We start from the raw sequence: 26,849 nt of genomic DNA, 5'->3' as shown, positions 1-26,849 counted from the left end.
AAGCAATGGAAAACCCAGTCTCGCTTTAGACTGCCCTGTACACCGTCCGCCTGTTTGTATTGCTCATGTTTCTCAGCAACGATAGAAACCAAATACTTCCCATCCACGGTGATGTTCATTGTCAGCCGGAGAGCCAGACGCTCTCAGATCACAAGAGTCTGTCAGAAAACACACAAATCAACATCGATTAAAATAATCCGCAAACGTGTGATGTTGTAAAGAGCAGCTTGCTCTGGTTGGTCCGTTTTCTGTTTCTCTGTCAGACGTGTTATGTTAAGAGTGTTTTATGTGTCACAATGTCTCGAACATGCACAGATAACCTCACATGTGTGTGTTGCAGTAATAACACGCTCTGGAATGCTCTGGAGGAGCCCGATATCATAAACACCACAGAATTTGAGGAGCTGTTCTCCAAAGCCAGCGTACAGCCCAAAAAGAAACCCCTGTCGGATACGTACGAGAAGAAGACCAAACCCAAGAAGGTTTGTTGGTCCTCACACACAAAATGTTTGTTGTTTGGTCAGAAAATTCAGGTTTTGACTATTCGCCGTATAGAAACTTGTCAGTCTCGCATATTGACAGAGATACCCGTGTATTTAAAGAATATCTCACCCAAATATGCAAATGTTCTAAAAAATGTTCCATCCTCATGCCTCCCCTATGTATGTGACTCTTCGGTCTCTTGCAAATTGATTGGCTTCATAACACTGCATTTAAATGTAAAAAGGTGCAGTGTTGCTTGTTTTGATTGTTGCACCTTTGTAACGTATAATAATAAATCAGGGTTGATAGTAAACAGCACCAGTGTTCACATGGACCAGTGAAGATTGTTATATATTGCAAAGTAGGCTGTGATTTGTCATGGTATATATCCTGGTATATTGTGACACTGTGATGTACAGTAATCACAATATATTGTGGTATCATTTGCAATATATTGCGATGTACGGTGCAGTTTATAATTGTGTATATATATATATATAATTTTTTATATGTGGTATAGATAGTGATATGGGTATATTGTGATATAATGTGAACATAGATTGTGGTGCAGACTGATGTATTGTGGTAGAGACCATGAAATATTGTGATATAGATATTGATAGATTGTGGTATAGGTGGTGATCTATTGTGGATATAGATTATGATGTAGACTAATGTAATGTCATATATATATATATATATGTGGGGATGTATTGTGGGTATAGATTGTGATGTACGCTGATGTATTGTGATATAGATTGTGTTATAGGTGGTGATCTATTGTGGATATAGATTATGATGCAGGCTGACGTATCATCGTGTGTTGCGGTATATTGCAGTATATATGTTTGTAGGCTGCGGTATATGTGGGGCTGTACTGTGGGTATAGATTGTGATGTATGCTGATGTATTGTAGTATAGATCGCGGTATATTGTGATATATATATATATATATATTAGTGATAGATTGTGGTATAGGTGGTGATCTATTGTGGATATAGATTGTGGTGTAGACTGATGTAGTGTGGTATGGATCGAGATATATTGTGGTATATATTGTGACATCGATTGTCATATATTGTGGTATAGATGAATTGTGATAGAGTGAATATAGATTGTGGTGTATACAGATGTATTGTGGTTTAGATTGACATATTTACAGAGATACCTGTGTATTTAAAGAATATCTCACCCAAATATGAAAATGTTCTAAATAATTTTCCATCCTCATGCCTCCCCTATATAAATATAAATGACTTAATCTCTTCGGTCAAGTACAAATTGATTGGCTTCAAAACACTGCATTTAAATGTAAAAAGGTACAGTGTTGCTTTTTACTTTGAGCTGCTTGTTTTCATCGTTACACCTTCATAACGTATTATATTAAATCAGCGTTGATATTAAACAGCACCACAGGTTCACATGGACCAGTGAAGATGTGTGTGCTGTGACTGCCTGAATATTCATTGGATCAATCAGAGCTCGTGTAAAGTAAGATGTGTGTCTTTAAATCTCTTAAGCTTTTGAGCTCGCCACAGAGATGTGCTTTTCCTGGCAGTCAACGGTCTTCCTTAAATGGAGTTTTTGGAGAATCTCGAAGCGTTCCTCATATGCCAGCGGTAGATGGTTTGTTACTCCACCTCTCATTGGCCGGCCCGGGCTCTGATACGTGTACCCCCCCAACCCCATTGATTGTAGATGTGGCTCTCGCCAGGATATCAGATGGCACAGGTCTGCACATCTGGATGAGATAGACGTCTCGCAGACGATACCTTCACATCATGGATTAAACGCTGCTCGCTTCTGTTCTCTTAAATTCGCGAAACTGAAATCATTAGATTGTCATTGAAAGTCATTTTTGGGGTCAGCGCAGCGCAATGTGCTGTTTTATAGCTCATTTGTCTTGATCATTTCTAACTGCGAAGGCTAGAGATCTGGCGTCCAAGAAGTTAAAAATTCATTCTGGACCCACAGGTCTGTTCAGATCCATACACAGCTCCTCTGATCAATCGCAGGGGCTCCAGGTCGTCATTAAGTGTGTGTGGTCACTCAGGGCTCTTGCTAACATCAGCATTTGACCGCAGACATGAAGCTTCAGTCTTTTAAGTCTAACATGTAGTTTTGTGTGCTCTGAACATGTGATTTTATATATTATTTTGCTGTGCTGTCACCTCATCCTAAAGGTCAGACATTTGCACGTTTTAGTTGGATGAGCCATTTTCAAATCTCCTGAAAATTTGTGATGTATTGTGGTTGAGATTGTTCTACTGTATATTGTGAAGTAAGCTGTGATTTATCGTGGTATATATCCTGATATATTGTGGCTAGGGCTGGGTATCGGTTCTGATGTTCCGATCTGATTCAATTCTCGATTCGAGTCAAGGATTTTAGATTTAATACAAATCCTATAGATATTTCTAAAAAAGATCAGTAAATATCTCATTACATTGGTGAATTAACAAATGAAATGAAGAGCCACAAACCTGTATATGAAACTTTAAACACACGTGGGTATATTCAACCAGAACAGGTTATTTTACATTTAAGATACAGTATAACAAACAAAATGTCACAAAATTGGCTGTTAAGAGAGGCTGCAATCACATGAACCGCTGCCTTTTATGTGAAGGTGTTGTTCAAATCGAGGACACACCGTATCCGCCATGTTAATTAAGCAATGAATGAACCATATGCTCCCTGTTGTAACATCCACACGTTTTAAAAAGAAAAGGGACATCTAGTGGATAGTAGTAGCTATAACATTCACGTTAATGAATGTTCAGTGCTTGCGGAATATGAAAGAAAAAAAAATCGATTCACAGCTTTTGAGAATCGATATTGAATCGACCACATTTAAAAAAACGTTTAATCGATTTTTCGGGGGGTTTTTGCCCAGCCATAATTGTGACACAGTTATGTACAGTAAATCACAATATATTGTGGTATAATTTGCAATATATTGCAACGTACGGGGTGCGGCTTATTGTTGCATACCTGTATGTGTATATATATATATATAAATCTTAATATGTGGTATAGATGGTGATATGGGTATATTGTGATATAATGTGAATATATATTGTGGTGTAGACTGATGTATTGTGGTATAGACCATGATATATTGTGATATAGATATTGATAGGTTGTTATGTATTGTGATATATTGTAGATAAAGATTGTGATGTAGACCGATATAGTGTGGTATAAATCACAATATATTGTGGTATAGGTGGTGATGTATTGTGAATATAGATTGCGGTGTAGACTGATGTATTGTGGTGTGTTTCATGATATATTGTGATATAAGCAGTGATAGATTGTGGTAAAGGTGGTTATGAATTTTGATATAGAGTGAATGTAGATTGTGGTGTGGGCTGATGTATTGCGGTATTGATCAAGATATATTGTGATATAAGCAGTGATATATTGTGGTATAGGTGGTGATGTATTTTGAATATAGATTGTGGTGTATACAGATGTATTGTGGTATAGATCGCAATATATTGTGGTATAGGTGGTCGATGTATTGTGATATAATATGGATATAGATTGTGGTGTATGCAGATGAATTGTGGTATTGATCGTGGTATATTGCGGTATAGGCGGTGACGTATTTTGAATATGGATTGTGGTGTATGTGATATATTGTGGTATAGGTGGTGATGTATTTTGATATAGAGTGAATATAGATTGTGGTGTATGCAGATGAATTGTGGTATTGATCATGGTATATTGTGGTATAGGTGGTGATGTATTTTGAATATAGATTGTGGTGTGTACAGATGTATTGTGGTATAGATCGCAATATATTGTGGTATAGGTGGTGATGTATTGTGATTAGGGCTGTCAACGTTAATGCGTTAACGCATGCGATTAATTTTTTCAAATTAACACGTGAGAAAATATTTATCGCAATTAACGCAGCATCCGTTTGTTTTGACATCCTTTGTCTAGCGTTACATTATGTAATCACGCTCTTATTCGTGTACAGGCTTTTAAACCACTTAAGCGCGATTTGAAACAGTTGCTTTGAGGCGTTCAATGAAGATAGACCGCTTCTAAACTGTGGGACGCGGCAAAACGCAACGCGAGGTCCAGTCTGGTGTGTACAGTAACGGCTGCGTCGGTGAATCTCTGTCAGACAGCGCATCCGTGTTAAGTTCTCTTTCGTGCTTGAATGGATAAAACCACACAAGATTATGTCAGAAAGCCCGTTTTGTCTAGCATTTTCTTAAGCACAGACTTCAAAGTGTAAAATAAAATCTTAAATGAATGCAAAGAGTTGTGAAAATGGGAGTGCGGTGACGGTCAGATCTGCGAACTGAGACAGCTCTTAAAGGGGCCACGCTCTTAAACGTGCTGCTGTGACTCCTGTCACTAATGTTAATCAAAGAACAAAATAAAAGAAGAAATCAATGTGATTTTATAGCTTTAATGAGAATTCTTCTGCATTTAATTTATAATTTAGCATTAAAGACTGTAAAGTGTCCTTCAATTTCCTACATGAGCTCTCAATTATACTGTTGAATGGCTATAATTAATTAAATTAATTAATTAAAATAATCAATTTAATAGAGACATCAGTTACAATACTAATATCAAAATGTTAGCTTTCATAAAATGATGCTGTTAAAGAAATATGTTGTTTCTACATCAATTTGAAGATTAAATGTGAAATTATTGAAATGTAAAAGTATATTTTAAAATATAATTGTTGTGTGCGATTAATCGTGATTAATCACAGAAAAAATGTGTGATTAATCCGATTAATTTTTTTAATCGATTGACAGCACTAATTGTGATATAATGTGGCTATAGATTGTGGTGTATGCAGATTAATTGTTGATCGCGGTATATTTTGGTATAGGTGGTGATGTATTGTGAATATAGATTGTGGTGTAGACTGATGTATTGTGGTGTGTATCAAGATATATTGTGCTATAAGCAGCAGTGTATTGTGGTATATATTGTGATATATATTGTGGTATAGGTGGTGATGTGTTGTGATATAGAGTGAATGTAGATTGTGCCGTATACAGATGTATTGTGGTATTGATCACGGTATATTGTGGTGTAGATTGTGGTATATTTTAATATATAGATTGTGATGTATTGTGGTATAGATCGTGGTATAGAATATGATATGTTGTGATATATGTGAGGATGCAAAGGTAGACCTCAAGGTTTCACATTAGCTTGCGCAATGTTTCCGTGTGATTTACAAGAAATCCTTTGTGATTTATGAAGCCATTACTAAGTTTTAATGTCTCATTTGGCAAATGTGAAAAGACGAATAGATTCTGGAACTCGGGTCTTGGAAAACTGGCGTCAAATTTGAAAGGACAGCTAAACAAAAGTGACACTCCAGCAGATGTGTGTTTACTCTTTCTGAATCACCCTTCTGAGAAACTGCCCCGGTAACCACCTCCAGGAAAAAGCCCCGGACAGCCCTGCGAGGGATCGCGTCAATGTCTTGTCCTTAGAGTGCAATAGTGCAGAAACCGGCTGAGCCGACGGTCTGGCTGTGATCCATCGGCCTTCTGTCTGTGAGGTGAGACTGTGATGTCTCGCGTGCGGTGTCACATCACTGATGACAGTGCGGGCATTGTTGAGCGTCCCACAACTGAAAGTGCTCCCAGATCTGCGCAGACCTGCTGCCTGCAGGCCTTCAGTCTTCTGGGAGAGGTGAGGAAATGAATGTCATCCGTGAGGGGTTTGAGAAAGTGCCCGCGTGTTTTGATCTATGCGGGCATTATGGAAATGAAATACTTTGGGGGCTGGTAGACGGGTGTTTAGGTGGGCCGGGTTACGTGTAGATATTATGGAAAACGCTCTTCAAAGTGTTTCGGGAAGATGCAGCGCAAATCTCCCGTAATAAATAGGAAATCTTCTTAGGGCCGGCTAATGTGTGTCATGTGCCTTTTCTCTCTTCTGATTATCATATCAAAGTGCGGTGAGTACGACGCGGGGGGCGGAGCTTCTGTCACGTTCATCCGCTCTTTAGAAGAGCTTTAATGACTAACACATGGCATCGTGTGAGCTCTGAACGTAAGTGTAGATTGAAGAGGTGGAATAATCTGGATTTGATGTCGAATGTTTGAGTTTATTCTTCAATACTTTTGATTGCAGACTTTGCAGACAAATCTGAGCTGGGTTTGAGACATCGTTGAGAAACTCGAATGGAGACATTGATTAAAAAGACAAGCGTCATTTCTTTCTCTCTTCTTGCGTTCAGGAGGGTCTGGTATGTGTCTCGTCCGGCCCTGTGAAGTATGTAAACATCACACAGCGAGATGAATCATTATTAATATTCAGCGCGTACGGTCACCAAGGTTCTTAAACAATCAGACGTTTTAATTGTTCTGACTCAGACTTTCAGAAGTGACTTAAAGCCTCGAACGCCTCCTGTTTATTGCCGGTGTATTTTTGGATCTGTTTGACGACTGACCACGTATTTGAAAAATTCACACTTAGCCAAACATACTGGCAAATGTGTCAAATCAAACACGTTTTACATTCTCTCTCAGCTACCTGCATCCACCTTAAACATCCACAAAACGTTTTGAAGTATTACAATCATGCAAACCATTCCAATCTACTTTCACAATGTTGGGATCAATCTGGCAGTGAACGTCATGAAGAACATCACGGGAGGATTTTTCTGCTCAAGTGTGTTTGCTTCTCAAGCTGTTTGCTTTTACTGTAGCGCTTCATTAGAGGTGTTAAGAGACGGCGTCTCTGCGTGTGTGAGCGTATCTCCGCTGTAACGCAATACTCACTTCTAAAGGGCCGTCGCGCTGGTTCCCACCGAACGCTGCGGTAGCAGAACGTCTGCAATCGCGACCCGTCGCTACCTAATGAAGAAGACAGAGACATTAAGTTTTAAAGCGGCTCTTTACCGTGCCAGAAACTGTTGTAGCCTTTATGAGCGAATTCAGTCATTAGTAATTGTGAACATGTGTCGGTAGAAATAAAAATCCTGTGAATTTATAGTTTGTTATAAAATCTTCTAGGCGCTTGTGCAGTTGTCAGTTAATGGTGCGGTTTCACTCTGTTCTTTAGTGACTGTGATGGTTGTTCGGCTGTTGTGTGTTTGACATTCTCAATGAGATCAGTGAAGCTTTAAAAGTTTAGTTCACTGCAAAATGTTCTTCCTTTCTTCAGTGAAACAACAAATTATTTTATATACAGTAAGTGCCATTTTAATTCATTTTGTGTAAGTGCTGTTTTCACGCTGGACATTTACACTTTCAGATTATCAAGCTGCTGGATGGTAAACGTTCCCAGACTGTTGGAATATTAATATCCAGTCTACACCTGGAGATGAAGGACATACAGCACGGTGACACACACACACACACACACACACACTCAAACATACACATTCTTACACAAACGCACTCTCACACACTCTCTTACACAAACACACACTCTCTTACACACGCACACACACACTTACATGTTTACACACACTCTCTTACACGCGCACACACACACTTACATGTTTACACACACTCTCTTACACGCGCACACCACACTTACATGTTTACACACACTCTCTTACACGCGCACACACACACTTACATGTTTACACACACTCTCTTACACGCGCACACACACACTTACATGTTTACACACACTCTCTTACACGCGCACACACACACTTACATGTTTACACACACTCTCTTACACGCGCACACACACACTTACATGTTTACACACACTCTCTTACACGCGCACACACACACTTACATGTTTACACACACTCTCTTACACGCGCACACACACACTTACATGTTTACACACACTCTCTTACACGCGCACACACACACTTACATGTTTACACACACTCTCTTACACGCGCACACACACACTTACATGTTTACACACACTCTCTTACACGCGCACACACACACTTACATGTTTACACACACTCTCTTACACGCGCACACACACACTTACATGTTTACACACACTCTCTTACACGCGCACACACACACTTACATGTTTACACACACTCTCTTACACGCGCACACACACACTTACATGTTTACACACACTCTCTTACACGCGCACACACACACTTACATGTTTACACACACTCTCTTACACGCGCACACACACACTTACATGTTTACACACACTCTCTTACACGCGCACACACACACTTACATGTTTACACACACTCTCTTACACGCGCACACACACACTTACATGTTTACACACACTCTCTTACACGCGCACACACACACTTACATGTTTACACACACTCTCTTACACGCGCACACACACACTTACATGTTTACACACACTCTCTTACACGCGCACACACACACTTACATGTTTACACACACTCTCTTACACGCGCACACACACACTTACATGTTTACACACACTCTCTTACACGCGCACCACACTTACATGTTTACACACACTCTCTTACACCGCACACACACACTTACATGTTTACACACACTCTCTTACACGCGCACACACACACTACATGTTTACACACACTCTCTTACACGCGCACACACACACTTACATGTTTACACACACTCTCTTACACGCGCACACACACACTTACATGTTTACACACACCTCTTACACGCGCACACACACACTTACATGTTTACACACACTCTCTACACCGCACACCACACTTACATGTTTACACACACTCTCTTACACGCGCACACACACACTTACATGTTTACACACACTCTCTTACACGCGCACACACACACTTACATGTTTACACACCTCTCTTACACGCGCACACACACACTTACATGTTTACACACACTCTCTTACACCGCACACACACACTTACATGTTTACACACACTCTCTTACACCGCGCACACACACACACACACTTACATGTTTACACACACTCTCTTACACCGCACACACACACTTACATGTTTACACACACTCTCTTACACGCCACACACACACTTACATGTTTACACACACTCTCTTACACGCGCACACACACACTTACATATTTTACACACACTCTCTTACACCGCACACACACACTTACATGTTTACACACACTCTCTTACACGCGCACACACACACTTACATGTTTACACACACTCTCTTACACGCGCACACACACACTTACATGTTTACACACACTCTCTTACACGCGCACACACACACTTACATGTTTACACACACTCTCTTACACGCGCACACACACACTTACATGTTTACACACACTCTCTTACACACCACAACACACTTACATGTTTACACACACTCTCTTACACGCCACACACACACTTACATGTTTACACACACTCTCTTACACGCGCACACACACACTTACATGTTACACACACTCTCTTACCACACACACACTTACATGTTTACACACACTTCTTTCACCGCACACACACACTTACATGTTTACACACACTCTCTTACACGCGCACACACACACTTACATGTTTACACACACTCTCTTACACGCGCACACACACACTTACATGTTTACACACACTCTCTTACACGCGCACACACACACTTACATGTTTACACACACTCTCTTACACGCGCACACACACACTTACATGTTTACACACACTCTCTTACACGCGCACACACACACTTACATGTTTACACACACTCTCTTACACGCGCACACACACACTTACATGTTTACACACACTCTCTTACACGCGCACACACACACTTACATGTTTACACACACTCTCTTACACGCGCACACACACACTTACATGTTTACACACACTCTCTTACACGCGCACACACACACTTACATGTTTACACACACTCTCTTACACGCGCACACACACACTTACATGTTTACACACACTCTCTTACACGCGCACACACACACTTACATGTTTACACACACTCTCTTACACGCGCACACACACACTTACATGTTTACACACACTCTCTTACACGCGCACACACACACTTACATGTTTACACACACTCTCTTACACGCGCACACACACACTTACATGTTTACACACACTCTCTTACACGCGCACACACACACTTACATGTTTACACACACTCTCTTACACGCGCACACACACACTTACATGTTTACACACACTCTCTTACACGCGCACACACACACTTACATGTTTACACACACTCTCTTACACGCGCACACACACACTTACATGTTTACACACACTCTCTTACACGCGCACACACACACTTACATGTTTACACACACTCTCTTACACGCGCACACACACACTTACATGTTTACACACACTCTCTTACACGCGCACACACACACTTACATGTTTACACACACTCTCTTACACGCGCACACACACACTTACATGTTTACACACACTCTCTTCACCCGCACACACACACTTACATGTTTACACACACTCTCTTACACCGCACACACACACTTACATGTTTACACACACTCTCTTACACGCGCACACACACACTTACATGTTTACACACACTCTCTTACACGCGCACACACACACTTACATGTTTACACACACTCTCTTACACGCGCACACACACACTTACATGTTTACACACACTCTCTTACACGCGCACACACACACTTACATGTTTACACACACTCTCTTACACGCGCACACACACACTTACATGTTTACACACACTCTCTTACACGCGCACACACACACTTACATGTTTACACACACTCTCTTACACGCGCACACACACACTTACATGTTTACACACACTCTCTTACACGCGCACACACACACTTACATGTTTACACACACTCTCTTACACGCGCACACACACACTTACATGTTTACACACACTCTCTTACACGCGCACACACACACTTACATGTTTACACACACTCTCTTACACGCGCACACACACACTTACATGTTTACACACACTCTCTTACACGCGCACACACACACTTACATGTTTACACACACTCTCTTACACGCGCACACACACACTTACATGTTTACACACACTCTCTTACACGCGCACACACACACTTACATGTTTACACACACTCTTTCTCTCACACACACACTTACATGTTTACACACACTCTTTCTCTCACACACACACTTACATGTTTACACCACTACTCTTAACACACCTACATTTACAACACTCTACCGCACACACACACTTACATGTTTAACACACTCTGCTTACACGGCCACACTCATCTTACATGTTACCACACTCTCTTACACGCGCACACACCACACTTTACATTGTTACACACACTCTCCTTAACACGTCTCACACACACACTTACATGTTTCACACATCCTTACGCGCGCACACACCACACTTATTTAACACACCCTACACGCGCACACACACACTTACATGTTTTACACACACTCCTTACAACACCGTCACACACACACTTACATGTTTTACACACACTCTCCTTAACGCCACACACACACACTTACATGTTTTACACACACTCTCCTTACACTCGCGCGCACACACACACTTACATGTTTACACACACTCTCCTTTACACGTCGCACACACACACTTACAATGTTTTACACACACTCTCTTCACACGCGCACACACACACTTACATGTTTACACACACTCTCCTTACACTCTCGCACACACACACTTACATGTTTACACACACTCTGTTTACACCTCACACACACACTTACATGTTTTTACACACACTCTTCTACACGTCGCACACACACAACTTACAGGTTTACACACACTCTCTTACACGCGTTCACACACACACTTTACATGTTTACACACACTCTCCTTACAACCGTCGCACACACACACTTACATGTTTAACACACACTCTCTCTACACAAGCGCACACAACACCACTTACATGTTTACCACATCGTCTTACACGCGCACACACACTCTTACATGTTACACTCTCTTACACGCGCACACACCACTTACATGTTTTACACACACTCTCCTTAACGCTCACACACACCACTTACATTGTTTACACACACTCTCTTAAGCGACCAACTTACATGTTTACACACACTCTCTTACACACGCACACACAGCTTACATGTTCCTTCTTACGACACCACACTTACGTTTACAACATCTCTTGGCACACACACACTTACATGTTTACACACACATCTCTTTAAGCTCACACACACACTTACATGTTTTACACACACTCTCTTACCATCGCGCACACAACACACTTACATGTTTACACACACCGCTTACACGGACACACACACTTCATGTTTACACAGCTCTCTTACACGCGCACACACACACTTACATGTTTACACACACTCTCCTTCACACGCCACACACACACTTACATGTTTACACACCTCACACGCGCACACCCTCATGTTTCCACATCTCTTACACGCGCACACACACACTTACATGTTACCATCTCTTACACGCACACACACTCGTCTTCACACACTCTCTTACACGCGCACACACACACTTACATGTTTACACACACTCTCTTACACACGCTCACACACACACCTTACATGTTTACACACCACTCTCCTTACAACACTCGCACACACACACTTACATGTTTTACACACACTCTCTTACACACACGCACACACACACTTACATGTTTTACACACACCCTCTTACACGCCGCACACACACACTTACATGTACACACTCTCTTACCCACACACACTCGTCTTCACACTCTCTTACACGCGCACACACACACTTACATGTGTTACACACACTCTTTACACGCGCACGCCACCACACACATGTTCACACACTTTCTTACACCGACACACACACGTTACATTTACACTACACTCTCTTACACGCGCACACACACACTTACCATGTTTACACACACTCTCTTCTCCGCGCACACACACACTTACATGTTTACACACACTCTCTTACACACCCACACACACACTTACATGTTTACACACACTCTCTGCACCGCAGCACACACACACGTTAGACATTCTTCCACATCTCTTACGCGCACACACACATCTTACATGTTTACACATCACTCTCTTACACGCACACACACATACATGTTTTACACACACTCTCTTACACGCGCACACACCACATTACATGTTTACACACACTCTCTTACACGCGCACACACACACTTACATGTTTACACACACTCTCTTACACGCGCACACACACACTTACATGTTTACACACACTCTCTTACACGCGCACACACACACTTACATGTTTACACACACTCTCTTACACGCGCACACACACACTTACATGTTTACACACACTCTCTTACACGCGCACACACACACTTACATGTTTACACACACTCTCTTACACGCGCACACACACACTTACATGTTTACACACACTCTCTTACACGCGCACACACACACTTACATGTTTACACACACTCTCTTACACGCGCACACACACACTTACATGTTTACACACACTCTTTCTCTCACACACACACTTACATGTTTACACACACTCTTTCTCTCACACACACACTTACATGTTTACACACACAATCTCATATTTGCACGCTCTCTCACATGCTCACTCGTACATGCTCTAACACACACATGTTCTTGCACACTCACACACACGTTTACATACACACAGATATTAGATATCTTAGAATGATTAGAAATACGATCTTGTGTAGATTGTGTAGCGCCGCTGTGATGTGTGGTGTGATTTATTTTGCAGCTGTTCTCACTGTGGATCACACTGTCGTGGATCTGGAGACTATCGAAGCTTTATATGAAAATGTAAGCATCACAACTCAACTATAAAGAAATCTGATAGCGCCAAAGAATTTTTACTAGCTTGACACCTGATTTTCATTCTCTTTTGTTTATTTTCTGCAGTCATTTTTGAACAGAGCACCAGCTGTTTCTCCTGATCATAAACATGCCGTTATATATTTCATTACAGGTTTTTTATAGCTTGACTTTTAATTCTGTCCATGAATTTGTGATTTGGGTAATGTGAGGTGCTCATTACCTAGTTTGAGGTCATGTGCATGAGACACTAAGCAGATGGATTTCTGAAGCCTTCGGTTGGGTGACGGGCGGGATAACCGCAACCCTTTTATTGTGAAAATCGATCATAGTTGTCACATAGAGAGACTAACATCAGCGCTCGAGTCGACGCTGGTATAAACCGACAGACGGCTGTTTAGATGTCTTGACAATCTGAGGTCATCACTGAAATACTTTTTACACCGCTGAATCTTCTGTTAGTTTTAATAGTCATTCTCACTTCAGTTCATTGTAATATTATTGATTTGCTTAATTAGTTACAGTTAAATGTTTATATAGTATGTTTATCATATTTATATTCATACAAAAAGGTGTTTAAAAAGCAAAAACCTCATGCTTTTAAATGTTAAAGAAAGAGAAAGATCCTCAGATTGTTCCTGCTGTGTTTATTAGCATAGCTTGTGATTTTATTGATTAAATTCCCTCATTGCTTCTCTCATAACTGATGTGTGTTGTTGTTTGTGTTTTTAGAGAGCTCAAGCCGATGAGCTGCAGATGATCAAGAAACACTACGAGACGTCTAAAGAAGATGAGGTGAAACTTCTGGATAAACCTGAACAGTAGGTCGCTTTTTAACAAGACAACCAGCGATTCAAATCATTTAATGTTGAATTAGAAACTCGGCTTCACTTGAGTTCCGCCGGTTTTATGTTAAAACCACAAACAGGATGAAATAAGTCGTCTGTGACCTTTAACCTCTCACTGTATTGAGTCAGTGCGAGTCTGTCTGTATGCTAATGAAACAGGAAGTCGTGATCGCGTGTGGATCACGACCCTGTGTGACTCGCGTCGCTAATATTCCACGCTCAACTTAGTTATATCCAGATTGTCTGTTTCATGTGATGATGATGTGAAGGTGTTCGTTCAGCTCTTTTATCTTCTCGTGAAGGTTCCTGTACGAGCTGTCACAGATTCCAGATTTCGCCGGCCGTGCTCACTGTATGATCTTTCAGTCTGTTTTTGTGGATTCCGTGAGTTCTGTCCGTCGGAAAGTGGACATCATTTCTACCGTGAGCAAGGTATAACACACCGGGGCGTTCTTGTTCCTTCTGTTAGTTTGATTTATACGCAAATGAGTCCTGATTGATTTACAGTCACGTATAGCATGAGAGATTAAGGATTCTTGTCTAAAATCACAAAACATTGAGCTCGGCAGATTTTTACTTTTTTTGTCTGTGTGTACTGTGCTCTCCTGCAGGCGCTTCTGGACAATGACAGCGTTAAAGATGTGATCGGTCTCATTTTGGCTTTTGGAAACTACATGAACGGTGGAAACAGAACCAGAGGCCAGGCGGACGGGTTTGGACTGGAGATTCTTCCGAAACTAAAGGATGTCAAAAGCAGGGTATCCGTTTCTTTACATTAACCGTAAACCTACACATCTCATTTCAATAGTAAGATACTTAAAAGTATATGAAATTATGAACATGAAGTAGCATATTTTGGTATACTGTTATAATTTGTGAATTTGGGATATATTGATGGCATGAGTTACTGATTATTGATTTGGTCTTGTGAGTTAATTATTTTGATTAAAGATTAAAGCCCCAGTGAAACTGAAAATGACACTGCCTATTTTTTCATGAAATATTGCAGTGTTTATTGTAAATAGTTTATCAATGTGTGATCAATTCTCTTTTTAAAAATTGTGTACCCCATAATCCTTAATTAAAATCTAAAAAAGCACTTCCGTCCTGTAATGACTATCCATCTTAGATGACGTATGTTAGACGGCTTGGGCGGAGCATCCGTTAACTCCTCCCCTTCAACTGTCAGTCTGCTGCCAGTTCCATTTCAAAATACAACGGTTGTTTTTATTCATCCAATCAAATCGCAGAGAAATACGAAAGCCACGTACTCTGTTTTTCTGATTCAAAATTGCATTTCACTCGGAAATGTGTCAAAATACGGAAGTAAAAACAATAGCAACTTCCGGTTCATGGGGACTTTAAATTCATTGATGCCATTCAACTACCTAAGTTGAGTGTTTTGATGTGTTCAATGGGCCTCATTTATCAGTCGTATGTAGAAACAAACACAGATCCACCCAAAGAAGTCCTCTTACGACAGGCTTTACGTCTGATCTGTGAAATATTTGTATGCTGTTGTATGCCAATCCTATCGTACGACTGAACAGACGTTGACAAATGTGGCGTCTTAAAACAGCGTCATCATTTAAATATCATGCCGCTATAAATTTAGGATTTAGAAGCCACACCTTTGCAAGACATGTTTAAGAGAGAATTCACAAAATCACACTCTAATCTCATTTTCCGGTTATATGAGTTGTCTTTCTATTTCTCGTTATTTGTTTTCAGATCTTAAACTAAACGGATTGTCACACTAACTTAAAAAGCTTGCGTTCACATTTATAAATGGCAAGTTTTGCGTAGACAATTACTGTAATTTTTTTGTTGTATGTTTGTTTTTAATGTTTGCGTTTACATGCACGGTCTTATTCAGATTATGCTTAATAACAAGTAAGGTTGTGTAAACGCGTAAAGCGGTTTTCTTTTATCGGCGAAAGCTCATAAACAGCGTTTTCTCTCAGTTTTGTTGAAATAACACATAAAAGTTCTCTCTCGAATCACGCAGTTGATGTATAAACGGCAAAATGAAAAACTATTGTTGCATATGCAGGTACTGCGCACATAAGGAGAAATACAGCTTCTGAACGATTTCCCGCTGCACTTTTAATTACTAGACAGACTATCGACGGTGACGTCACTGCACGTGAGAAACCCGTCAAGTCTCAAACTTCCATGTAAACGCGGTTTTCTGCGTAGCCGGTTTATTACTATGCATGTAAACACGTGAAAACAGGTTTCTTTTATAAGCTGATTTTTGATAGATGTTTGTCTCTTGTGATATTTTGTGCATGTAAACGCACTCATTGTGTCAGAATTGTACTTTAATGTCTGTGATGACATTTTAACATCCTGTTTCTCCATTAGGACAACCGTATAAGTCTGGTGGATTACGTGGTGTCTTACTACCTTCGGAACTTCGACAAGGTGAGAACTTGACGTGATGAGTTTGTCTTCTGTAATGAAAGATCACGTCACGTATAACAGATGAACATGTCTTGTGTTTCAGAACGCAGCCACAGACAAGAGTGTTTTCCCACTTCCTGAACCTCAGGATCTCTTTCACGCCGCTCAGGTCAAGTTTGAAGATCTTTCAAAAGACCTCCGCAAGTTAAAGAAAGAGCTGACAGGTAACAAACAAAAAAATAAAAATTCTGCTAGAAATGTTGCCGTCGGTCTCATTACACATTACACAGTCTGTCAATTAACGTGCGGTTAAAGTTTGTACCCTGAACAAAAGCGTCTTACCCACCATGTACTCTGTACTGCTCCGGGCCGCCGGAGGGGTCGTGGGTCACGCGCCCCCCCCGTCCCCCCCACCAGCCCCCGGTGTCTGCAATTATTTAAATCAGCCAATAACACGGCATATGAAAGCAATTAGAATTGCTCTCCTCTCATTCCCCTCCATTTGAGAATCGCTGTTAAAAAGCTCGATCCAGTGACCCCCCGGGGGAAAATACACAACGGCCCACCTAGAGACGCCTGTCACTCATTTATTAGAGCGAAAAAATGGAAGACAGTAAATGCAGAATACGGGCCGGAGCATTTGATCCGAACCACAACAAAAAGACTTGAAACGTCTGGCCTGCGAGTCCTCGGGGTGTTGGCGGGAGATTTTAAGGAGAACGGCGCACCTATGACAGGAATAAATATTTATGTGCTTGAATAAACGAACGGCTGCGGTATCTGTTTAAAGTGCCTCTGAAATAAGCTCGCGCACTGTGCCTTGAATCATGCGTGTGTGTGTTTTAGTGTCTGTGTTTGCTGATTTTACACCCGTGGCGTGTGACATGGCCTGGCTGAGGGGTCGTGACATGGGGTCAGTCGCAGGGGCCGCTCAGACGTCTGAACTGTGAGACTAGAGCGAGACAGAGATGACCTGAGACAGTCTGACTGGCCCTCTGCCCTCGACACTGCTCTCTTCAACTTTTACCAGAAATCTGATCTTCAACAAGAGACTTTATATCTGCACTCGCTCTGTGTCTCCTGTTTATAGATTTACTAAAACCGACTCTTTTACGCATTTTTGTAGACCATTTACACTTTACTGTATGTTTATGTTAGGACTCGAATCGTGCTTGACTTTTTTCTAGACAACCAGTGTTGGGCAATTACTCTGAAAAAGTATTTAATTACTAGTTACTCGTTACATATTCAATTATGTAATTAGATTACTGTACAAATGACTAAAGTATTTAATTACTTATCACTGATTACTTTCTATATCCTACATCAACCTTGATTAGTTCAGTGATTCAAGGATAGACATGAAACGGCTCTTTTAATTCATTCAAATTAATAATAAATAACTACAGAAATTATTCTTATTTACTGACCAAAGTATACAAATGTGAGAAGGACACATTAAAGCAAACATTTTAAAGTTAGACTTATAATTTTGATGTCATTTCCACTGTTGAATATATTACACAGTATTTAGTTCAATTACATCAGAAGTAACTGTAATTAAATTACAGAAAAAACAAGAGTAATCCCGTACTTTACTTTCTCAAGGGAAAAGTAATTAAATTACAGTCATGCAAATTGTTATGAGGATTTTGTTAAAGGGGTGGTGCAACAATGGTCAACTTGTCAAAAAACGAGTTGGGCGTATGATGTAGTATTTCTGTGCTCGATACACTCCCCCAGCGATTGTACAAGTTTCGGAAAGTTTTTTTCGAACATATAAAACTGTTTCGTAACAAATCTCTTAATGCAGTCAGTTGCAAAGCATGCTGGGAACTACAGATCAACTGCCCAGGTAGTTATATCTACAAAAATGATTTATGTAGTCTCAACACAAAATACATAAGTCAACTTAATTTTACCAATTTAAATGGGTTTAACATAATAAAATTGAGTTGGATTTACTTAATAATTTGTTCAATTAAAATTACTCAAACAAAATAATTAAAATCTTAACAACCAAAATTAGTACATTTTATTCCCAAGATTTTTACGTTATTTTAACTCTTATTTTTTTGTTAAAAACACGAACATGATTATATTAGGTATCTGCTAAGGCACATTTTTTCAGTGTACTTCGTAACTAGTTACACCCAACACTGCCCATAAGAAAGAAACATCACAGATGAGATCTCTCTATCTCAGTTATTTCTTCTAGACATCAATGAGATATAATGAAGAGCCAAATGGGAACAAGTCTCGTCTGCGTTTCAGATATTTCTCCTGAAAGAAAGAGTCCGAAATCTGACAAATGTGTCTGTCATTAGATTTTGAGAAGAGATGTCGACAATGTGTCAAACTGAGCTCAGATTTGTGTCGTCTGCAATCAAAAGTCAATATTATTGAAGTTCTCGATATCAACTCAAACTATTTTACCCGAATCCAGATGATTTCACCTCTACAATCCACATTCATTTACACCTCCAGACTCAACAATCTTATTTGTTTCTCTTTTTATTTCTCATGAGCAACTTTGGGAGAAACATCTGAGACTAAGTTAATCCTTAACTGAATCTCTGCTGAGCAATAAGATTTTCCTCTGTCAGCAGTGTTAATTGTGTCTGGAGACAAACCGTTTCTGGGGTCAGACGGACTCTTAAATGATCCACGGGCGAGCCGTGTCATTTCTCTGGGAAGTGAGACCACAACTCTAAACGCAAGACCCCACTAACTGTTTCCACAGAATATCCAGGCAACTTTGGGCAAAATTACGAAACAACTCGAAGAAGCACAGCTGTTTTTCTACAGTTTAATGACAGAAGGCAAACATGAGCGCATGAGTAATGATTATCATAGAATAACAGGCCGGATAGACTGGCCATTATTGAGCGTTTCCAGATGAAACTCTCCCACTCATGTCTGTGGAGTTTACACGTTCTGAGGGCTCGCATCTTTGTGTGATTTCTTGTGTTCGTGCGCGTTTGCAGGTTGACTTTTCTAACATCTTTTAATCACAAGTCTCTCCAGAAGTTTGTGTCCTAGCATTGCGGGTTATTCGGTTTCTTAAGATGCGAGTGGCGCATCGATCCAGCCCATATGCCAAGAGAAAAGACAATGGATGCGTTCCTCGTATCCTCAACAGTTATGAATGTCGAAAGACGGCATTAATGAAAAACACGTTTCTGCACGCAGAGCCTCTCAGACATCATGTTTTGGAAAAATGTTTTGGGAGACGAGATGTTTGTCTGCAGTTGAAGAATTTATGAAGATAATCTACAATTACCCCAGAGCGCTGTATAAATCCTGACTATTACCCTTCTGACTGTCCAAAGCCAACCCGTCTCGATGAATCTGGACGCAACGCTCATACAGACAAGATAGAGAAGCATTGTTATCGATTTTTGTCTTGTTTATTTAAGGAATAGTTGACGACGGGCCGTTGAATTCTCAGAAAATAATGCACATCGCCGTTAAAGCCATTGCACATTGAGTCCGACATTTTCACACGTTAAAAAATAAATACGACCTCACATTGACATCTACACACTGCCTCCGATATTTTGGTCCGTCATAAATACATATTCAGACTGGGTTGGATTTGTTAGAGGTGTTTTGACAATTCAGAGACACCGTACAAACCAGCACCAAATACGTTACGAAAATTTCGGACTGTATGTGCATAAACCTTTACACCTCGTGGTGCGCATTTTTTTCTACGAATTGAACGGACGGGAGTTGCTTGAGCCTGTATGAGAGAGCGGAGTGAGAGTCAGAGAGCGAGCGAGAGAGAGACAGAGACAGCACAGCGCACATGCGTTCGCTTCATTTAGACAGAAAAGCCACGGAGTCCATATTTGTTTTCGTCGTATTCAACAGCCTGCTCATATCAGAAAAGCATTTTGAGAAAAGACATGGCACGGAGTTTTGTGTGCCATCTGCGGTTCTCACGGTGCCATAGAACGCTTGCTGCTGTGTATTCAAAGGCCGTCCATATTGTCCACAGACCTATTTTGGACTTCATTAAACAAATAAAGCTGTTGTTTTCCTGTTTTTAGGTGTTATCGTTAACCCGCTGATTGTGTCATGTGGTTTGTTGATGCGCTTTCGTTTTTGGTCTGGACAGTCCGGTGTTGTTGTTGAAATTGTCATGCTGTCCATAAATATTAAGAGTTATTTCTTCTCAGACAATGGAAATGACCTGTCATTTAGTCTGTTGTCAGATCTTTATTCAATGGTGGACAGTAGGCTACAGTACAACCTTATTCAGTTAAAGAGTAAATATTTTGTGATTTTCAAGGTCCTACTTTGGTTTATGGAGTGTCCAACAACAAATTCACGGTGTAAAAGCGCTTTTATTTTCTACTAACAGGCCGTTATTATTACCTCACTTCTCGACTGACTCTTAAATGATTCGTTCGGCGATTCTTCCGTCTAATCCCCTCCTTTCTGTCAGCCTACTCTGATCTGATTGGTCAGATGGTCTAGTCTGCTGTGATTGGTCTACCGCGTGCAGTGTCGCAAAAGGAACGTAGGCGGATTACACGCAAATCCGACCCGGAACTGAAATTCGAACGACAGACGAGTCGACTCGTTGGCGTGATTCAGAGTCGACTCCTTTTTTCTCAAGCCAATAACTTTGTTATTCGTTCACTTTCGGCTTCACAACTCGGCAGACGGCTGACATTCACACACGGCAACATCACACACCGCATGACATGTCATTTTAAGGAGATTGTAATAGCTAAATTTGGCGCAGTGATGTTGAACTGTAATTCGGTCGACAGACCAGGAACTACTTCATAGGTTCAATGCACGCCCGTAGATGACGTTCGTCAGCCAATCAGAATGAAGCATTCCGCAGCCCTCGTGGTATAATATCATTTAATAGATAACAAACTTCATGTAAAAACTAAAGATAAGGTGTGTGGTTTTCAGCGTCACGAGAAACTGGAGCGAGTTCGTTTTTTATGCGTTCCCAAATGAAGATGTTATTGCTCAGAAATGTCTCTTTATCTCATGAGATTTCTTTGGTGTGTTTGGGCATCGACTTGGTCTCAGATGTTTCTCCTGCTGAAGATAAATAAAAAAACAAATGAGACTGAAATGTTGAGTCTGGAGAGGTGTAACATGAATGTAGATTGTAGATGTAAAATCATTTGGATTTGAGTAAATGTGATGAGAAATGTTTGAGATCATTAGGAGATCTTCAATAATATTGACTTTTGATTGCAGACGAGACAAATCTGAGCTCAGTTTGACACACTGTTGACGTCTCTGACTCGTTTTCTCAAGAGAAATATCTGAGACGCACATGAGACTTAAGCAAAAGTTTCCATTCGCTTTCTATTTTAATCTCATTGATGTCTCTGAAAAATAATTGCGATATTAAAGAGATTTTTTCTTTCTCACTGGATATTTGCGTTTGTTCTGTGTACAGCTACAAGCAGAAGCGAGACGCTCGTTCTTTAGACCAGCTTTATAAAAATCTCATGAATGTCTCATGGACACATCCACATCCAATCGACAACACGTGTGTATTAACTACATCCCATAATGATAAACAGGTGAATATTATACACATGCATGTAGATGTTTATTGAAAGCACGGATCTGAGGTATTCCTCCTGTACTTTTTTGAGTTTGTGTGAACGCTGTTGTTTGGCAGCACAACAAAGACCCGATCGAGCACAAACAACACAAATGAGGTTCAAACTCAACCCAGCATCTGCTTCTGGTTCGTAGACATAAACTGGTCTGAGATCAGACGTCATCCATATCTCGGTGTGTTAAACGGTCGAACAAGCCATGAGAGCCATACGATCTCCAGTTTCTCAAACGTAGACGCGCGTGTACATAGATGCATCATTAGCGCATGTTTCTTTCTGTCGTCCGCCATATTGGAAGACACCTGATAAACACCCGAGAGCTTGTTGACTGTGTGTGTGAATATCAAACCATGCCGCTTTGATTCCCGGTCGAACCCGGCGTCTATGTTTACATCTATGTTTACAGAAAGGCACTCCAGCGATTGGAAACAAAGCTCAGATTCCCGACTGTATAATGAGCTACAAACACTGAATTCGTTAGGAAAAGCCATAAAATCTCTCCGGCGTTTGCCACCAGAACAAATCTGTTGTTGAGATGCAGAAATCAAAAGCATTCTTTCTCCCGTTACGTTTTGAACGCGCTCCAAACATGTTCGCCTTTTAATAGTCATCTGTTGTGGGGATTCGCGCGCCTCGTCCTTGTGTTTCTCATTTAAATCGATATTTACGAACGTGCCGGACATGCGATACGCCAAACGCACCCGCTCTTCATTAATATGCCACGACTCGTGTCGTTCTCTGTCAGGTCTCGTGACGTGTTTCTCTTCATGTCTCCCGCAGCTTGTGAGAAGGAGGTCCGGCAGGTGTGCGAGAACTCCTCAGAGGAACATCTCCAACCCTTCCAAGACAAGATGGAGACGTTCATCAGCACGGGTGAGTGACGTGAGGTGTTGTTAATGACGTCATCACGTGCGTGTCATCGTGTTGCCAGACATACCATCATTTTGTGTCTGTAATCTCTGTACGATCAATAATGACAAAAATCCCATCATGTACAATAATTTCAGAATTATGTGACACTTCAAAATGATGGTCGTTGGAATCATATGGCTTCTATAGGGGTAAGATGAGCCATTTTTTACTTATGCGGTCCTCAAGATGAAAGAAAATGAGGCATCAGTGCAATAGTGATATTGCACTCCCCGGGCGCTGTAGTGATAGCTGCCCACTGCTCCGGGTGTACGTGTGTTCACTACTCTCTGGATGGGTTAAATGCAGAGGTCACATTTCGTTGCCTTGTACTTGTACATGTGCAATGACAATAAATTGAATCTAAATCTAAAAAAAAAAAAAAATCTAAAAGTATTTCATCTAATTTCAGGATGTTTCCTATCAATCTAAATGATAAGAACACATTTATGACATATGGTTTTAAAAATATGGCTTCTTATAAAAACGTGCTCCTGCGGCTCAGTTTGCCCCACGATGGGGGTAAGTTGAACCGCATGGAGATATATTGAGCATGCAACTGAATTTGAATAAAGACCGTGTTTTTTTAAAGTCAATCATTATTTTCCCTTACAAATACTAATAGTTACTAACTTAAACAAAAAAGAACCAAATAAACTTTACATGTCAATACCTTTACCTTGCAATATCTTTCAGTTTGCATTTCTGAAATAACCAACCAAAGTTGTAACCTTCCAAAAACAGACTAAAGAGAAAGTTTGGGGATTCAAAATAAATGAATTTCTGCTCTCGCTATGTCTGTTTTTGTAGATTCGTGGCATTATACGGTGCTTTTAATGCCAAACATGTTCGGCCATTGGTGACTTAAGTTTCATTGAAATTATACAGGTTTAAAAGTGAGATATTGAAGTTAACTTAAGTGTCGACACTGGCTCGATTTAACCCACAGCATCTGGCTCACTTTGCCCCTTAGCTGCTCCTTTGGATGAAACTAGCGAGATTACAAATTCAGGCTACCATTTAGCCAAATTATTTGCATGGTTTTATATGTTGGTAAATCACCAACATGCGTCATAAATGTTTTTAGACCTGGATACATTTGCTTCGAGTGTACCAGACATTACAGCTGATATGCAAAATTTGTACTTTGACGAGCCGAAAACAGCTTTTAAAGTCAGTTGATGCTGTCCAGTTCTCCCATGTGCTTCACATTGTCACATTCTGGCCGAAATAACAGGTGATTCCAAAATGTGCGGTCATTCGCTGAGATACAGTGGGTGGCTCATCTTACCCCACTCGCCCTGCTCGTTGATCTCGCTGTGGATCCTACGTCTGCTGTCGTGATTGTGAGGAGAACGTGCAGTTACGCATGCCTCACGCTACGTCTTCTCGGCCAATCTTTATGGAAAATGACTCTCTCTCATGAGCGCAAGTTAGCGTTCCTGCGTACAAGTCATTTCCGGCGCTTCGGTCAGTCCTGAAAAGGAAGGTTTGAGGGGAAATTGAGTTGAAAAATCATACAGAACTGAGTGGGAAAAGGACCCCAGTTTGGCAGGATGGCTAAGACCTGTTTCAGGCAATGACGCCTTCTGCCGGTCGTGTCAAAAATGGTTTGTCTCGATAAATAGCTGTATTCTGTATGTTTGAGGATCATTTTCTTCCAAATACGATAGTTTTGAGCGTCTGCTTCGATAGTTGGACATTTCCAATCTGGCAACACTCAAAGCCGTGAGTGTCTACAGGGCCGTTTCATTTAGCAGAAGTGTAAAGGTTCCGTCCCGCGCTCTTTTATAAACACGCGGCAGGTTTTATTGCCCACATCGGTCTTGTCTTGACTGGAATACACAACAGAAATGGAGATTTAGGTGTTGAAACGGAGGCGAGAGATGACGGAGGGGGGTTAAGAGCTTTTGGTCTCGGAGTTAAGTGAACAGAGCGAAGGCACGGGACAGAAACGTGCCGAGGATTATGGGTACTTGATGGAGAGTGAGGTGATGTGCTGGATGATGTTTTATCATCTGTCTTGTCTAGTAGTTTCAGCTCACGGTGACCTCACAGAATCCAGTTTCACCCGGAAGTTCTGTGTTCAATGATGATGTCACGAGGAGAGAAAGCCCATGTGTGGTTTCATGTCTTTAAGAGTCAATCTGCTTGAATTATTTGTTTGTTGGTTTATTTGTTCTTTCTGTCTGTTGTGTCTCGGCTCACGTGGGCGAGTCCTTTCCTTTTGTTGGTATTTTATAGTTCTGTTACGTAATTATGTGATCACAAACACACACACAAGAGCACCTTAAAACACACACAGACAAGAACATATTCACACACATTTAAACACACACACAACAGCACATTCACTTCCACACTACACTGTATTCAACACGCACAATCAGACACACAAACACTACACACACACAGGCACCACATCACTGTCACGTTCGCAAAAACCACACAACACAAACAGCACACACACAAAAGAACATTCACACACACACAACACATAAACAACACACACAAAGCACATTCACACACACACACAGGAGCAACTACACACACACACAACACATAAACAACACACAGACACCAGATCACATTCACACACACAGGAGCAACTACACACACACACACACACAAAGAGCACACACACAATAGAACATTCACACACACACAACACATCAACAACACACAGCCACCAGATCACCTTCACATGCACAAACAACACACACAAAGCACATTCACACACACACAGGAGCAACTACACACACACACACACACACACACACAAAGAGCACATTCTCACACAAACAACAAACACACAAGCACACACACAATAGA

At 40.9% G+C, this 26,849-nt stretch overlaps 1 protein-coding gene across 3 annotated transcripts in view; it reads left to right on the top strand.

The window, feature by feature from the left end:
* The window catches only part of LOC130560042 (formin), a 52,840-nt gene that overhangs the window by 18,471 nt on the left and 7,520 nt on the right, over nucleotides 1-26,849 (top strand). For all 3 annotated transcript variants that reach the window (XM_057343487.1, XM_057343490.1, XM_057343488.1), the window contains 9 exons: nucleotides 341-482; nucleotides 7,738-7,825; nucleotides 14,175-14,236; nucleotides 14,981-15,069; nucleotides 15,399-15,528; nucleotides 15,708-15,854; nucleotides 17,464-17,523; nucleotides 17,606-17,726; nucleotides 23,889-23,981. In XM_057343487.1, coding sequence (XP_057199470.1) covers nucleotides 341-482; nucleotides 7,738-7,825; nucleotides 14,175-14,236; nucleotides 14,981-15,069; nucleotides 15,399-15,528; nucleotides 15,708-15,854; nucleotides 17,464-17,523; nucleotides 17,606-17,726; nucleotides 23,889-23,981 — 932 coding nt within the window. The remainder of the gene's footprint in view (nucleotides 1-340; nucleotides 483-7,737; nucleotides 7,826-14,174; nucleotides 14,237-14,980; nucleotides 15,070-15,398; nucleotides 15,529-15,707; nucleotides 15,855-17,463; nucleotides 17,524-17,605; nucleotides 17,727-23,888; nucleotides 23,982-26,849) is intronic.

The sequence above is a fragment of the Triplophysa rosa genome, linkage group LG10 (assembly GCF_024868665.1).
Source record: "Triplophysa rosa linkage group LG10, Trosa_1v2, whole genome shotgun sequence".
Lineage (NCBI taxonomy): Eukaryota > Metazoa > Chordata > Actinopteri > Cypriniformes > Nemacheilidae > Triplophysa > Triplophysa rosa.
The sequence above is the reverse complement of the archived record's forward strand: the minus strand, read 5'-3'. Positions and strand labels throughout refer to the sequence as shown.